General features: G+C 37.2%; 1 protein-coding gene across 1 annotated transcript in view; it reads right to left on the reverse strand.

Moving 5' to 3' along the window:
• Nucleotides 1-17,344, reverse strand: part of LOC145999331 (uncharacterized) — a 547,081-nt gene that overhangs the window by 521,205 nt on the left and 8,532 nt on the right. The window contains exon 2 of the mRNA XM_083136272.1: nucleotides 15,240-15,402. Within this exon, the coding sequence (XP_082992398.1) occupies nucleotides 15,240-15,320 (81 nt within the window). The 5' untranslated portion in view covers nucleotides 15,321-15,402. The remainder of the gene's footprint in view (nucleotides 1-15,239; nucleotides 15,403-17,344) is intronic.

Here is a 17,344-nt window from a genome sequence, read left to right on the forward strand (position 1 = left end):
TCAATTTCATGGAATTTTGTTTTAATTTATTGATTTTCAATTCCTGTTGGTATTATTTTGTTTAATGTCTAGAGAGCCATGTATTTTGGTTCATAGTAACCATAGTAACAGATATTATTGACATTGTCATTGCTGGTATTTTTCTTGCAAATGTATTGTAAGTTTACTAGCTTGAAAATGAGACGTGAAGAGGTAGTAAAAGCATTAGCTCTTCGCGATGATGGTTGTAGTGTACACTATACTGCTAGGGTGCTAAATATAGCACGAAGTACTATCCATGAAGGTCTCAGACGGTATGATGCAACTGGTTCCTATGGTAGAAGATCGGTTTCTTGTCGGAAACGATGCACAACAGCACGGGAAGATCATTTAATGCGTATCATAGTCTTAAGAGACCGTCGTACGACTTCAAATATTGTGGCACAGCATTTGAGAAATGTTCATAGAGCTGTGGTTTCTTCACGAACAGTTCATAGAAGACTGAATGAAAGTGGTTTATCATCTCGGAGGCCAGCTGCAGGTCCCAGGTTGTTAGCACGTCACCGGAAGCAAAGACTGGAATTTGCTACAAAACACTTACATTGGAATGTGGAGCAGTGGGAAAAGGTTTTATTCTCCGATGAGTCAAAATTCAACCTACGTTCATCAGACGAGAGTGAACATGTGTATAGAAGACCTAATGAGCATTATGCGCAATGTTGTTTCGTTGAAATAACACCCTTTGGAGGCGGTGGTGTCATGTGGTCTGGGGAGGTATCTCTTTACAAGGACGTACAGAGTTGGTTTGTAGAGAATGGGGCACTGGCAGCTTGTAGGTATATTACAGAATGTGTGGCAGATCATGTAGTACCATAAGCACCATCCATAGGCCTGGACTTTGTTTTTATGCATGACAATGCGCGTCCTCACATTGTGAATATAGTCACGGAGTACATGGACGAAGTTGCGATTACGCGATTAGAATAGCCACCACAAAGTCCGAACCTAAATCCGATAGAGCACATCTGGGATGAACTGAAATGACATATCAGAAACCGCGCAATAGTTCCAGAAACAATTGAAGAGCTAAAATGTGCTATTCAAGAAGAATGGGAGCAATTGGACCAAGAAGTGATTGTCAACCTTATTCGAAGTATGCCACAGCAGTTACAAGCTGTAATTGATGGCAGGGGAGGTAACACCCGCTACTAGACAGCTTATATACCCCAACAGTAGCACTTAACAATATGAAAAAAAATATTGGTAAGATTTCTTTTTTTCTTTTTTCTTTGGTAGTTTTCTGCAACTTTCGTTTTTGTTCTAATTTATCTTATTAACAATACATTTTAATTTGCCTTCTGTTGAATATATTCAGGTTTTCTTATTTCCAATAATTTCTGCAACCTTTAGTTAACCTTCGAATCAGAATTTATGCATTATCACAAAAAATGCAAGTGTCCGGTTTTTTTTGTCCAGCAGTATATAATTACAGATTGAAAACTACAGATTTTTAGCAGTGAGTATCCTCCATATGTATTTTTTAAAAAAAGTTAGTTTGGATGTTTACAAATTTTCCTTTTCTTCTGAAATAACTAGCACATAATTTAATAAAACTTCATGAACAAGAGATCTTCAATAACACCGAGTACAAATACCGTTCATGAAAACCACAAGAATGAATCAACCATGATAACGAAAACTGTAGAGTAGAATTATAATTGCTGCGCATAATTGTTTGCAATTAACATGCTTATCTTGTGCAAATTACTACATGCCTTCTCAATTCTATAATAAATGTAAATGGTGCACTTCACTTTATTTTTCACTCGGAATATTTATTTTTCCAATTATATTGCACTTTTTCACTTTCGTGGTGCACTTCACCGTATTTTTCACTCGGAATATTTATTTCTGCAAATATATGGCACTTTTTCAGTTTCGTGGGTTGCAAACATAAGTAATTTGTAGGAACATTACAGTCTCTACATACCACACAATTACCTTTTAAGTATTGAATATGTTTGATATTGATTTCGTTGAGGTACCATACACCATAAGATATGCCATTTCATGACGATTGGTACTTATTCCTGCAAATTGCAACACAAGTTCAGTATTTATACAAGCCTGAAATACACAATGCGGAACTGTTCCGATTTAATGCTATGTAAAATTCCAATGCTCGAGTGCGAGGGAAATAATTTCGCAAATCATCCTTCAACTCACTCCAGCTATGCTCAAAAGGTTTCATTGACACCACAGTACACCACATTAAATCATACGAGCATCTTTCAGCTAACTTCTTCTTCTTCTTTTTCTTCGTGACCATCATTACAATATATTTGTCAAGCTGCTTTGTCTTTCATTATGAACAGACGTGATGTCAACTGATAACCAAAGCCGGGGACAAAAAGTAAGATATTCAACAGTTGGTAGCAGTGTTGCTGCAATGGTTCCACAATGATAGCAAAATAACAAATATATCCATTGGGTGTTACAATGATAGTGGTGTGAATGGCCTTCACGATGATATCGGAGTGAATTTACTAGAGATTTATCCAAATTTTACAAATAAAGTTAAACAGGCTTCTCAGTACGATATGATATATAAATATACACGTTAAAAAACGAGTATACTCAAAGATTTCCAGTGGTTGCCACACTCCTGCAGAGTATAGTGGTTGCCGTAATGATACCGGGATTTATTTATATATATATATATCATATATTCATTTTACCATCCTAGTTGGATAATTAATGCTCCACCAAATTGTTGTCATACTGGTATTTCCACAAAATACTTTAGTTCTCTGAGATAGAGACAGGATTAGGCCACTTTAATGCTGTTTGCAGGTGTGAAACTATTAGTTATATATCCCCACCACAGGTACGTACTGTATAGAGAACTATATTTCAGGATGGATCCAAGCCAAGTGTTTTACAGTGATAATAATGATAATAATAATAATAAAGTTTATAATTAATAGGTTGATGAGATCCAATAAGCGAATTAAGTTTTATATAAGAGTTTGCAAACCAAGTTACTACTCACATTTTTGGATTTCTTCTTGAAATAGTCAAAAAGAGTTCCAGTTTTTCCTTTTTCCATTCTCAGGGTGGCTACAAACAAGCAGAAATGAAATTCCCTGACTTTTCCAGGTTTTCCAGGACAAAATTTACATTTTTTCCCTGACAATTACAAACTAAACTAAATCGATGTTTTTGCAAATAGAAATAATAAACTCATACAGATCCAGGTATTGATTTGTTAAGCACTAATATTATCTTTTATGAAATTGACTTAATTTCTCTAATCTCTATGATTTGAATTCAAACTGCTAAATAGTGAATTTTGAAAATTAGTACAATTCATAAGATAGGGAAGGATTACGGAATTTTGTCATATGCAGTAAGTTTAAAATAAAATACTTGATTATTTTTAAAGTTACGACTAAATGAGATTAGAGTGAAGAGTGATTGACTAAGAAATACATTTTGTAATTTATCAGTCTCCTTATCCATTCTCGGTATTATATGTTGACATTTCCACTTAGGTTCGGAACCCTCTGCTTGCAAGAACCATGAGTGTGGACTCATTTTTCAATGCATAAAGCTACTTCTCTCTTCTCTGTAAAGCAAACAACTTAACTCTTGCATATAAGTGAAACAATTGAATCGAACAAAATAAAGTGTCATATTTCCTTACATTATCAATGGGATTTCTGCTTCAGTGCAGTATATCCAAGTGAAGTACTGTGAAACTGACAACATGCAGTTATACCATTAATGCTGACGAAGAGGGTATGTAGGTATTAGAAATTTAACGCAAGGAATTTATAGAATTGCATTGTATAGGTACCTGATTTAGCTAACCACACATTAAAACAGAAACACTCTAATAATAAAAGCTTCTGAAAGTTCATATACGAGGGGCATCCTGAAAATAGCTGCAATGGTGCCTATACGCAGCACTAGTGGTCAGAGAACGACACACACACATGCAAGCAGGAAGAAGTGGCATGTAGCTGTAATCTAGTACAGTTGCAATGCAGCTGTTTTAGGACAATTCTAGGTTAAAGATTGCAGCTGTCATAGAGTCTCCCACCGACTGCAATGTAGCCTACATTGTACGCTCAGAATTTGGCACAGAGCCACCAGCAATCGTGTGAGGTGAGCAGACCGGACGTTGTGAGTGATAGTATGGTCAGACGATGGAGTAGACAATTCACGGAAGGCCAATCGAATGTGAACAAACCCATACAGCTGAGTACACACGGGCCCTTTGCATCACTTGAGGTGAGAGATCTTGGACCACTCCCTGTACAGCCCTGGCCTTGAATGTACCGACTTTCATCTCTTTGTTTAACTGAAGACGTTTCTGGCAGGGTAAGAATTTGACAGCTACACTGCGGTAGATAGTTCCAGTCTTTGCTGTCAGACACATATACCATGGGCATACAAAATTTAGTGCCATGCTACGACAAATGCCAGAACAACGGTGTTGATTATGCCGAATATTAGGTTAGGACTCTCTGTTACTAATGCAATAAATTACAACTGATATTCTTGTTTTATTTATGCGTACTCGGTAGGGACTTTGATATTTTTTTTTTTTCAAATTGGTGTATTTTCTTATTTTTTATTTTTTACTATACAGTGTTATTTTTCTAAAAATTAACATTTTTATTTTAGCGCATTTTCTGGCAAATATCTGAAATTATACCTTCATGGTGTTTTTAAACTACTGTTTCAAATTGTAAGTCACATGGCTTACGCCTCTTCGTGAGAGTTTGATATCTTGGAAGTTATTTTGGGAGAGTTATTTTCCATACTCCTTTTTTAATTTTAAGGTAAGGATTTTAGATAATGGAATTTTCCCCGTATATACTGAAGAGTGCATAATGACTAGAGCCTGGAAGTTTGGCAAAATGCCTCTTTTTATCTACTGCATATATTGATAAAATTTTTCCGGATATACGTTTCTTATGTTGTTTCGAATGTTTTAGAAACCTTTTCATTTTGCCTATTTGGGACCCCACTGCCTATTTTTAATTATAATGCCTATTTTTGCTTTTTTCAATGAAATTTGGCCATTTTTTTAAAAAAAAAATGTGTATATAAATTATTTTTCTCTCAAAAAACGTTGTTGGCATTTATTTTTCTTGCGTTTATTATGTGAATAATTTTCGCCTTATTTAAGTAATATTGAACTCATGCATGTTTCAACATTGCTGAAGGAGAAAAGTGTGAGAAAAATGTATTTCATGCTCAGATAGGATATTGCCTTTCGGTTAACATATCCTTGTGCATGATTGACTGCTGAAGTGGACAGGTTGATTTCGAACATAAAGAAGATATTCCTGAAATCTCCCTCTCGAACCCGAAAATTTAAGGAAGTTGCATCTGAGCTTAGTTTCATCAGCAGCTATATATTATGCTAACAACCTTGAAAAAAATCAGTGAGGTGATAGATGCTCTTCCAGAAAATGAAGCGGCTTCAATTCGTGAAGTGAAAAAACTCCTGTGCTATTCAAGTTTATTTTTGCACATTATGGTACATTTCCAGAGACAATTACAATTATAGCATCCATGAAAATCTACGAGGAATCTATGCAGCAGATGATGGAAGTGGTCAGCTGTTGCGGAAAAGTGCAAATGGGTAGTGAGTGCAAATAAGGACTTGAAACAATTGAAAACAATTTTTCTTGCGTTTATTATGTGAATAATTTTCGCCTTATTTAAGTAATATTGAACTCATGCATGTTTCAACATTGCTGAAGGAGAAAAGTGTGAGAAAAATGTATTTCATGCTCAGATAGGATATTGCCTTTCGGTTAACATATCCTTGTGCATGATTGACTGCTGAAGTGGACAGGTTGATTTCGAACATAAAGAAGATATTCCTGAAATCTCCCTCTCGAACCCGAAAATTTAAGGAAGTTGCATCTGAGCTTAGTTTCATCAGCAGCTATATATTATGCTAACAACCTTGAAAAAAATCAGTGAGGTGATAGATGCTCTTCCAGAAAATGAAGCGGCTTCAATTCGTGAAGTGAAAAAACTCCTGTGCTATTCAAGTTTATTTTTGCACATTATGGTACATTTCCAGAGACAATTACAATTATAGCATCCATGAAAATCTACGAGGAATCTATGCAGCAGATGATGGAAGTGGTCAGCTGTTGCGGAAAAGTGCAAATGGGTAGTGAGTGCAAATAAGGACTTGAAACAATTGAAAACAATTTGTGATATTCTAAAAGGTGAAAAAGCTGTTACCCAAAATGAGTCCAGCTACTTTAGCTTGTTTTATGTACGCTCCAATAACTTTTGTCGAAGTTGAAAAATCATTTTCTATTATGAAAAATATTCTCTCTGACAAGACGACTATCAATGAATGTTGAGAACTTAAAAAAACACCTTGTAGTTATGTGCAATCAAGACGGAGAAAATTGAAATGCTCTTCCCAATGTAGATTTTAACATTTTGCCAGCAATTATAGATAAAAGTAAGCACTTTCCAAATGTGCCTTTTTCGGTTTATTTTGCCTTTTTTTTCATTTTTGTGCCTATTTTCCACATTATAAATGCCTTTTTGCCTGCCTATTTTAACGAAAATAAATGCCTGAACTTCCGGGCTCTAATAATGACCATAAGTGGCGACGCACCCAAAAAATTAAAATCAATCAATCTCACGTGACAGATACCGATATATTATGGCACCAACAATTGCCATTATCTTTTTTGACTTGTTAGTGTTACGTTTCCAAAAATTCGCATTTTTGTTTTAGAATATTTATCTGACAAATATACCGAAACTTAATACTCCATTGTGCTTTTAAATTATTATTTTAAATTGTATGTCACATGGCCTACGTATTTTCGTGACAGTTTGATATGTTGAAACAGATTTTTGAGGAAGTAAAAGTAAAGTGCTCCCCAGCACTTTTCCATGAAGGTGTAGAGGGGTGTGGAGTTAGGGCCCCACACTTTATTGATCATGGGTGAAGGTAGGGGTGATGTGATCAGCACTACGCTCCTGGCTACCTTTATCCCTCAAAGTTTCCTCAAGGTACTAGCTTCATATGATGCTGGGTGGGCACCGGAGCAGTTTGAAAAAGTGGAAAAATCCCGGTTTTCCCCCGCAGGGAGCCGCCACGGGTCTCACGCATATTAGTCAGACGCCCTAACGACTGGGCTCCATTATTACTCGCTCGACAAATGCCGATTGTGCGCACTTAGCTTGGTAATTCAAAACATATCTTGTGCGACAAATACGAAGCTGTGGCTCCAGTGTGACGGTAGATACGCACTCGATCTCCTGTTAGAACCTTGCCACTTTGCTCTGTGATGCAAATGGTTTTGATAGAAGTTGAAAAAATCGTGGGAAATACATGATTTAATGTGGCTGTCGGAATTATTCCATGTACGTATAACTCTATAGTTTACTCTTGAGTAAAATGTTGGAAAATTTGCATGTTCTATGTACACAAACATGGCCTAGAAAAGACAAGAATTTTGGATTTCATGGAATTTTTCATTGTTTTAGGAGATTTCTTTAAAAAAATCGCTAAAAATGCCAACAATTTGCATTTTATGCCAAATTCGCATTATTTCGATATTTCGAACGGGCAAAAAATGTGTCCAGACATCACTGCACATACAGAAACACAACTTCGCAGCAATTACCATTTTTCTCGGTTTTCGCGTTTGCGAAAAATCAATGTCCCTACTACTTGGAAATTACTTTCTGGCCACCCCTCGTATAAATCAGTAGGTAGAAAGTGAAAATTTAGCAGGGCTGGCAGAGAAAAGTCAATTCTTGAAGAAAGTGATTTGCTTTTATGATGGAATGATTCGAGTAAATATCATATTAAAATATTTACGTATTTATCGTAGTATTTTATTTCATAATATTGGACATTAACCTTACTCAGTGAGAGATTAATGACCATCTCTCACGAGTTTAAACAGACAGAACAGAGAGTGGCGTTAATTTCATTGCAATACTAGTGTTGCAGTAAATTTGAGTTTGGGTATTCAATATATATCCCATTTGGTTGGATTCTTCTTGATATCTAAGAATAGTGCAATGCCATTGTAAACGTATGTTAACTTGTACGAAACCAGTAATACGTCAGGATGATTAAAGGAAACCTTCGTAAGCACTGCTACATTAAATAAGGTGAAGTGAGCCAGAAGAGTTATAAAATTCCAGCAGCATATTTGCAGTCTAAAGCTCTTCTTGTTTATGCATGCGATGTTTGTTGGATGTTGCAGTCCATGCAATTTCTGTCGCATGTTGTAGTGAGATACTTTGTCGGGTGGCGATATTCGACAAAAATCATATGTATCAATGGAACATATTTGTTTCCGTGTTCAGTTTGCCCAACAAAATGCCTTACTACGACGTCAAACAACTATCGGACGGCGCCACCCGCTCTTATCCCCTCCATCTGTTGACAAGTTCCCTTACTACTCCCATACGGACAAGAAAAAATGATAATTCAATGCATTTTCAACGTAATATTTAGAGGCTTAACCTTTACTCCCCCGATGATACCATATGGTATCATGGTGCTGATTACGAAATGAATGTGCTTTTTGAACCTTCTTACTCTTATGTTTGGGTGGAAACTCTGACATAGGTCTGGAGCAAGCCTGAGAAATTCACATTGATGACCAACCTCCCACCTCTCCCCTCCCTCCCCCCTTTTCCTCAACATATCCATGTCACATTTCCGAACAGAGATTCACATTTTGGCTCATTATTCAACTTGTATGGCACCCAGAAACATGAAACATGTTTCAATCTCTTTGGAAACGTCCATTCTTTGAAGAGAATACTAAGGTTTGCGCCTTCTCCCCAAAATGGCGGGAGAAGAGGGGGGCAAACTCCAGATTTTTATGTTTTTTTCATTGAAATTCGGGGGTTGCGCCCCCCGAAGCCCCATTCCTCGGTTCGACGTTTTGAATTGTATACGGTTGCATGCTATGATGTTCTAGCTGCAAAACAAAATTTATCCGAAGTAGATTCCTCCCATAGTGCCCGACTTATAACAATTTTCCTCCAAAAATGCAAATTACGTATTTTTCGTAAAGAAAAAAAATCACATTTTGGCTTATTTTTCAACTTGTATGCCACCCAAGAACATGAAACATGTTACGTTCTCTTGAGAAATGTCCATTCTTTGAAAAGAATACTAAATTTTGGCCCCTCTCCCCAAAATAACGGGGGAAGAGAGGGGAAAACTCCAGATTGTTGTTTTTTTGTCATTGAAATTCGTGAGTCGCACCCCCCAAACCCACACCCCCCTCGGTTCGGCATTCTGAATTGTACACGGTTGCATGCTCTGATGTTCTAGCTGAAAAACTTATCCGAAGTATATTGCCCCTATAGTGCCAGAGTTATAACAATTTTCCTCCAAAAATGCAAATTGCCTATTTTTCGTAAAAAAAAAAAATCACATTTTGGCTTATTATTCAACTTGTATGGTACCCAAGAACATGAAACATGTTTCATTCTTTGAAAAGAATACTAAAGTTCGCGCCTTCTCCCCAAAACAGCGGGAGAACAGGGGCCAAACTCCAGATTTTTATGTTTTTTTTATTGAAATTCGGGAGGCTTTCCCCCAAGCCCCCGTTCCCTGATCCGGCGGTCTAAATTGTACACGGTTACATGCTCTGATGTTTTAGCTGCAAAACAAAATTTAGCCGAAGTAGATTCCTCCCATAGTGCCTGAGTTATAACAATTTCCCTCCAAAAAGTGTTCGAATTTAAAATTCCCGCCGAGAAGCCCGGGCGAGAGATTCTTTTTTCTCTCTCTCTCTCCTCCTGCCATCACTGGTTTCTGGCGGCGAGGTTGTGATGCGCATAAAAGGGATCTAAAAGTTGAGGCAGAAACTTACGAACGAGATTTCCTGTTCCCGTGCAGAGTTCCATTACGATATCTTTAAATTAATAAATAAATAAATAAATAAAAAGTCAATGAAGACTAAATTCCCTGACATTTCCCTGACTTTTTTTGACACCTCAAATTCCCTGACTTTTCCCGGTTTTCCAGGATTTCCAGGTCTGTCGCCACCCTGATTCTCCTATTTCAACTCTAAGCTCAACAACATCCAACCACCACAATGGATATTTCCACTCTAACCTAAAATATGATTTTAAATCACTGCATGCCATTCATTTTATATGAACGTTGTGCAAAATAGTTTGTGTTAATTCGACATTGGTTGCTAAAATTTGACCTTAGAAGTTGTACCAGATTGATGATATACATCACGAAAATCGAAACTGCCTCTGATTGGATATTGCAGTTATGACGTTCTCGTTTGGCAGTGAAAGCAGGTCGTCTGCTTCACACTCTGCAAGAAGGCACTGCTCCTCGTGCTTGTAACGCTGAACAGAACACAAAAGATTCTCTGTGATTTTCATAATTAATGTTTCTATTAAGAACAGATGAAAGATATACGAAATCCAATTCCGGTAATCTAACAGGTGTACATGCATGCATGGTAGTTTAATGTTTTGCAGAAATGAGAGGAGCGAAAGCAGCGAGTTAAGATTTCCAAGGGAAATTTCGCTTTTTTACTTTTACTACGATTATCGACACAATATTCAAAATCAATCAATATTATTCTGTTGCAAGACTTTTCTGAGTAGCAATCGTTCTTAAGCTTCAGTTATTATTATTAGTAGTAGTGGTGGTATTGCTGCAGTGCAATAAGTTTACCTGGAGAAAAATGTTACAGTGTCTTCTTGCACAACAGTACAAACCAGAGTTTATTTTTTTCTGCGTAGCTGAAAATAAATGTATGTAATGCATATGATCGTCACGACAGGTGGGGGTTTCGAACTGATCCATTGACCAGCTCCTAGAAGTTGGCATCGTTCATTTCAAGTTACAAAAAACAGAAAGTATGTTTTTATTGTTAATAATAATAACACATTAATTTCAATTAGGCATTATTCCAACCAAGGGCGTTGCCATAATTTTTTTGCAGAAACTCGGGACAATGATAAAACTTGAATAGTGGAAGTAATAACATTAATAAAAATTGATAAAACAATTTCCGAAGCCCATGATTCCAAAAGTTGTGTAAATGCAGGAACCATATTTTACCATTTAAACCAAAGAACAAATGATTTTACAAAAAATAGATTTTTTTATGTAAGAGGTCACACAACATAATTTATGACCAAAATTTACCCCTAACTTAAATTATTTTCTTTAACAAGGCGTGTGAATGTAAATAACAAAATATAGTACTATGCATTTCAGTATAATAACTGTATTGAAATGTGGTGGAAAAATGTTGGGATGCATATTCGCTCACCTGGTGGACTGAATGCAACAGCCCCTCGAAGGAAGGATGTAATAACATTATTACAGGAATAAAACTCCTTTACTTTATTAGCTAATAGGTGTTCCATAATGACAATCAGTGGTGGAGAGGGAGGCAGTTGCACCCCCACTTTTTGCCACATTTGCCCCCGCACTATGCTAAACCTTATGTACAAAGGGAAATGTACTGCCTTTGCCACCTCCCCCCCCCCCCCCCAAGTTTTAGAACCCAATTGTCGCCACTGATGACAAACATAACCATTATTATGTTTAATATTTCTACTATTTGACTGTTATTAGCCTAAACCCCGTACCTCGCACAAGAATTTCTGGTTACTCCTATAGTAATGCATACCATTGTAATAACGTAGAACAGTGTTTTTAGTAATTTGCACTTTTACATAACTTTCACAGACCAGGTTCATTGTTCTTGTAGCTTATCAGTGATGTGGCCTCGCCATGCAAATTGCTCCCAAGCAAGTTGCCTTTTTTTCAGTTGTGGGTACATTGAGGAATATCTTATTGGGTCATCTGGTACTCATATTTGTGCATAATGTTAAAATGCACAACTTTTACTTCTTTATTTTCCATTACCTACAACACTGACCAATTACAAAATTCGGGCAGCTCGGCTCTTATAACTCACAAGATGGAAACTTGTTGTTTCTACACAAGGCAACTCTTTCTTGCAATGTTAACTCGGCGGAGAAAACTGTAGTAAAGTGCTGACAGTGGTAAGGACCACTTCCAATTCTAGTAATTATGTTTCTTTTTCAATAAATTATCTCATAGCAGACACAGGCGCACCCTAATATCAAATGAAGCCAACACAACGTGCAGACGACAGGATGAGCCAAACCATAACGTCACAACATGGCGCAGGTGTGCTTTGAGCACAATGCTCGGCTCGAAAATTGGAAAGTAATTTTTTTACCTAAAAAGGAACGCACATTAATGTGGGAAATTGCAGGGATTATTTGTCGATGGTATAGATTTTAAAAATGGTATTTAAAAAAAGTTAGTGGGAACGTCCATTCACTGCTATGTGCTGAACAAAGACGATCAATTCATTTTCTCATTCCTTTCATCTGTCTCTTTTGAATGTGATAGCCAAAACCTTCCAAATTTTGGCAGCTCATAAGTTTAGTTAAATGATGCACCAACATACGCCGACAATGGAAGTTAAAAATAGCTTACATTCATGTGTAAAACCTACCTATTTTTCGATGGACTGACTCACTCAAGAACACGAGGACTACAGGATTCCCATGCTTCTTTCTCTATTCTTGTACCTAATCATAATATACAATGAGTTTTCCTTAATTAACTGTGTATTTGGAAACAGAAATACTGAGATAGAGTAAGATGCCCATTTCAGAGCAGAATCCTGCTTCATTTTCCACAAAGTCCTGAAATAATTTATGAAATTTCCATCATGCAAATAATATTTTGCTACAAAATTAAATCGTGTTGAAAGTTATACATTGGAACCCTTACAGGGAGGCCCAGCGGTGAACTGGGAGGGAGGCCCCCTGCCCCAGTTTTGGTGCTCCCGGGTCCCACGAAGTGTAATATTCTGCAAGATAGATCACTGATTGGAAAAGGTTGAGAACCACTGCCCTAGTGGATACAGAGGCAAAGAAAATTGGCTACTTTAACTGCAGAGTCAAGGATAGGGACTAGTAGCACCGCTTTTGTTGTCAATTGAGACATGCCTATGATAAAAGACCCCTGTGCATATTGCACTGTGCCTTTAAGCCACATTTAAGGGATGTGAGGGTAGGGCACCAGACATTCTCGATCTTGGACACTTTAGACATGATGTGATCAGCAACCATTCTCCAGCCACCTTTGCTCCCAGGACCTATTTATTTGAGGCTGGCTGAATCAAAGAGGTGCTTTGTGCATGGACAAGACCAGAAAATTTCTTACCTCAGATCACCCAACCTAGGAATCGAACCTGAATCTCCCTCGTGGCAGTCAGATGTCCTATCTATTAGACCATGACAGCACCAAACATGCACTATGGTTTGTATAAAAAGATGGATGGGCAGAGACTTGAAGACAGGCAGACTACTTGAAATAATACAGAAGACAGTCAACATGTTCCAATGGAGCAATCGGGTCCCGGGTTCAATACCCGGTGGAGGCCCAAGTGGTTCGAATCCCACTTTAAACTGTAGGTCCAGTCCAGATTAGCCTTACTGTGCATAAAGTGGACTTAAAACAACAAATCAATCAATCAATCAAACCAATGTTGTATCTGATTTTTTCACGGTGCTTCAAGTCAGAAAATGCAAAACAGTAATTGGCCTTACAGTGCAATTCAGAATAAATATGGTATAAATGTACAATACCGGAAGTATCTCCGATTGCTTTGAAATTACACATACTCACTAATTTCGGCCTCGTAATCAAGAATCTGCAGTTAAAAATAGGTGGTTATTTCCAGAAATTGCGAAATTACGTGCACATATTAACGCGATGATTGTCGATACACTATTATGGTAGCCATGTTTGATGATGTGAACAAGTGAAGTTTGCTATTCATTATGCAGTCTACAGCGTTGCCACAGTGTTACTTTGTTATTTGTAGATCAATGATCGTGGAAGAATGGAGGAGGAAAGGAATGAAAAGATCGTTAATGTGGTACAGTTATTTAAATGAAAATGGAGGGAGAAGAGATTGGGGAAAGCTGCTTCGAATAGAGGTAATTTTGGCAATGGTGTGGTTGCTACAGTGTTGTGATATAAGTGATACCTGTTGCATGGAGTGTTGATTTGAATGTGAAAAAATGGCATCTTGCCTAAGGTGGAAAAAATGTTTGCCTCACGAACAATTCATGGTAAGGTTAGGTTAGGCAAGCATAGTAAAAATTAAGGGTCATCATAAACATAGTTTTGAAACACTAATCATTGCTAAAAATGGTTGTTTTCTTCATAAATCAAGGGTGTTTACTCCATTCACGGACCCACTTATTCTGTATTATTTTCCAATTTCCAGACGTGACTGTCAAATTTCAACTGCAGATTCGTGATTAGGAGGCCAAAATTAGTGAGTATGCCAAATTTCAAACACATTGGAGATACTTCTGGTATTGTAAATTCGCTCCATAAATATTCCTCAGTTGACAGTAGCTAAAGAGCTTAGAATTTTGGGGAAAAAAATAAGATCGAGGAACTTAAAAATGGGGTTCCACTGAGTGTTATCTGATTTTGTTGTGTAAAATATACAATTTAGTTATAGAAGATCTACTGGGACTGGTTATTAAAATATAAAATGCAGTGTTTTGAATTTTTAAACAAAGGTTTCCACCAGGAATGTTGTAAAAAAAAACTACATTTGTCCTACAAATTAGCCTTTCAACCTCCTCATTGTTCAAAGTTCCTGATGAACACTCATGTTAGAAAACTGAAAAGTTGAACGTGGTGTTCTTATTACCCACTCTATGTGTGGCCTTAATTATTACCATTTTATTATGATGAGTGCATTAACACAGACATTTATAAACAATGTATGGTAAAATATAATCAATTTTTACACTATTTTTTAAGCATGGCAATATTTTGTTCTCGTTACATATATTCCATTCCTCATGTATTTTGAAAGACATTTACAATGAGGTCCATGCCACACACACATGAAGATACAAGAGAATAAAGCAGAATGAATACAAGTGAAATTCGAACTACTATGTGCCTCCACTGGGTATCAAACCCAGGACCCCTTGATTACAAGGCAACAACGCTACCACTGCGCCATCGGGGAGGCAGATTTCATTATTAGTAACAGCAGGTGCAAAAATAATACTTTCTATAGCTACCTTAGAAATGCATCTATTACCACACCAAGAGTATATAAGATTAGACTATTTTTTAGTATTACAACATATTCAAGTAAGAAAATTAACTTTACCTCCAAGCCCGTCTCTCCTCTCTGCTTCTCTTCTGTAGATGACGGGTATTCATTGAGAAGGATTTCCGATTCACAAGACATGTTATGGAAGTCCTGCAAGATTCTCTGGCTTGTCTATGTTCAGATAGCACACAAACTTTGGCAAACTGTCATCCTCTGAAATCTAGATTGAAGAAGACTGAAGTCATAAGTAGGGTAGGGTTCGGACATTGGTATTTAGACACTGGGTAGCTAAATAAAATTTGGGAAAATACTGGGTATTTATTAAAATTTTAGTCATCTACCAAGACTCGCTTAGCTCAGTTCCTAGAGCATCTGGCTATCACTCGGAAGACCTAGGCTCATTTCATGGCAGGTGATCTGCACAAGGAAATTTTCCACTCATTTCGATGTTTCTACATGGCTCTGAGGATCACCCAGCCTCATATAAATGGGTACGTGTGGGCAACCCTGGAGGGTAAAGGCAGCCAGGCAGGATGCTGATTGCCATCACAACTATGGCCACGATCAAGAATATGTGGAGCTCTATACCTCCACATCACCCCATGTGCCTTCACAGCATATGTGCACAACACACAGGGACACCGATGCAGAAAAAAAATGTTATGCTTTTTTTTTTCAAATAAGAAATATATAATGATTAAATAACAAATATCTGCTCACGCTCACTCTCTTAGTCTCGTTTTAGTAGTGTTTCATTTAAATATACTATTCTCTTGGACTCCAATGAAAACAATTGGGTAAGCTAAACAGTCATAAATATGGACGTATTTATTTCGGCAAGAGAATGCATGTTCTTATTGTTGTTGTTGATTAAGTTTATTTTACTTAGCTTTTCTGCCACATCTTGGTATCACGAAAATGAGGATGAGAATGATATATGATGGAATTGATGAAGGCCGGGATTAGAACCCGTGACAAGTGCCCATTATTGTTCCTGTGTGTAGTACTGTGCAGTGAATAATGAAATCATTTGAGATGAAAACTTTTTTCCAGAACTCAAAAGCCAAATTAATATTATTGAAGAAACTACAAAAAGGTGTGTATAATTACCTGATTATCTCTTTAATATATTGAATTTTTGCCACCTCCGATTACTTTCTCTAGCTGTATAGATTTAATCGCAATAAGTAAGTAGCTAATAAACTTATGGAAGTCATGAGGGCAATCATAAACAGAGAACTCTGGACTTTAGATTTCATAGTGCCCTGCAAATGTACTTGGAAGAAATTATTTGTATTTGTATTTTCTTTCTTTCTTTGTTAGCATTGCTCTTCCATCACATTACCTAACTTCTGCCATGATGATGAACATTCATTAAATTAAATGGGTGAAGGGTGGATAGAAAGAAACACCCATGCACAGGCCAGGGCTTGAACTTGGATCCTTCAGTAATGAGAACGTGAGATGGAGAAATAAGGGAAATCAAGCAATGCAAATTTTTTTGAAAAAACGTTAATCATACACAAAGATGGTGTTTCAAAAATCCAAGTGAAAATTACCACTGAGGGAAAATGCAGTTTGCTTTACCGATGCCCACGTATCCAAAGGGTTAGCCCTTTCCTCTCGTCTTTGTTGTCAACAGATCTCTGTGAGGGAATGCAAGCAGTCCTGGATCGGTACCCGGTACAGGCACATAGTGGTTCAGATCTCACTTTTAGCTGTGGGGCCAGTCCTGATTAGCCTTTCTGTGCATTAAGTGGGCTTAAAACACCAAACCAACCAACTGTGGGGGAGTGGTTATCACAGTGTGCTATGACACCAGGAGTTCCAGTTTTGAACCACCACCTGGGGATGGCATTCTTTGTGTTTGAAATTTCCTTAATTATATCGTATCATCTTAGTGATTAACAAAATGTGACAAAAATTGACCCTAAGTAACACAAAATATGAACCTTCCTTAAAGTAATGAGCACTGCTTGGACTCGAAAAAAAAGTTATTTATGTTGAAAAAAAAACAACTTGAATATTTCCTTACGCAAGCAGGTGCACTTCTCATGGACAGATGATTCTCCATCTACAAGCGATAGTAAATATCGTAGAAGCGTGGAATGAATGTAGAAGTAAATCGGAACCTTAGTAGATTGCATTTAGGGACTTTATTT

This window comes from Lepisma saccharinum, chromosome 15, assembly GCF_977018435.1.
Source record: "Lepisma saccharinum chromosome 15, izLepSacc3.1, whole genome shotgun sequence".
In the NCBI taxonomy this organism is placed as follows: Eukaryota; Metazoa; Arthropoda; class Insecta; order Zygentoma; family Lepismatidae; genus Lepisma; species Lepisma saccharinum.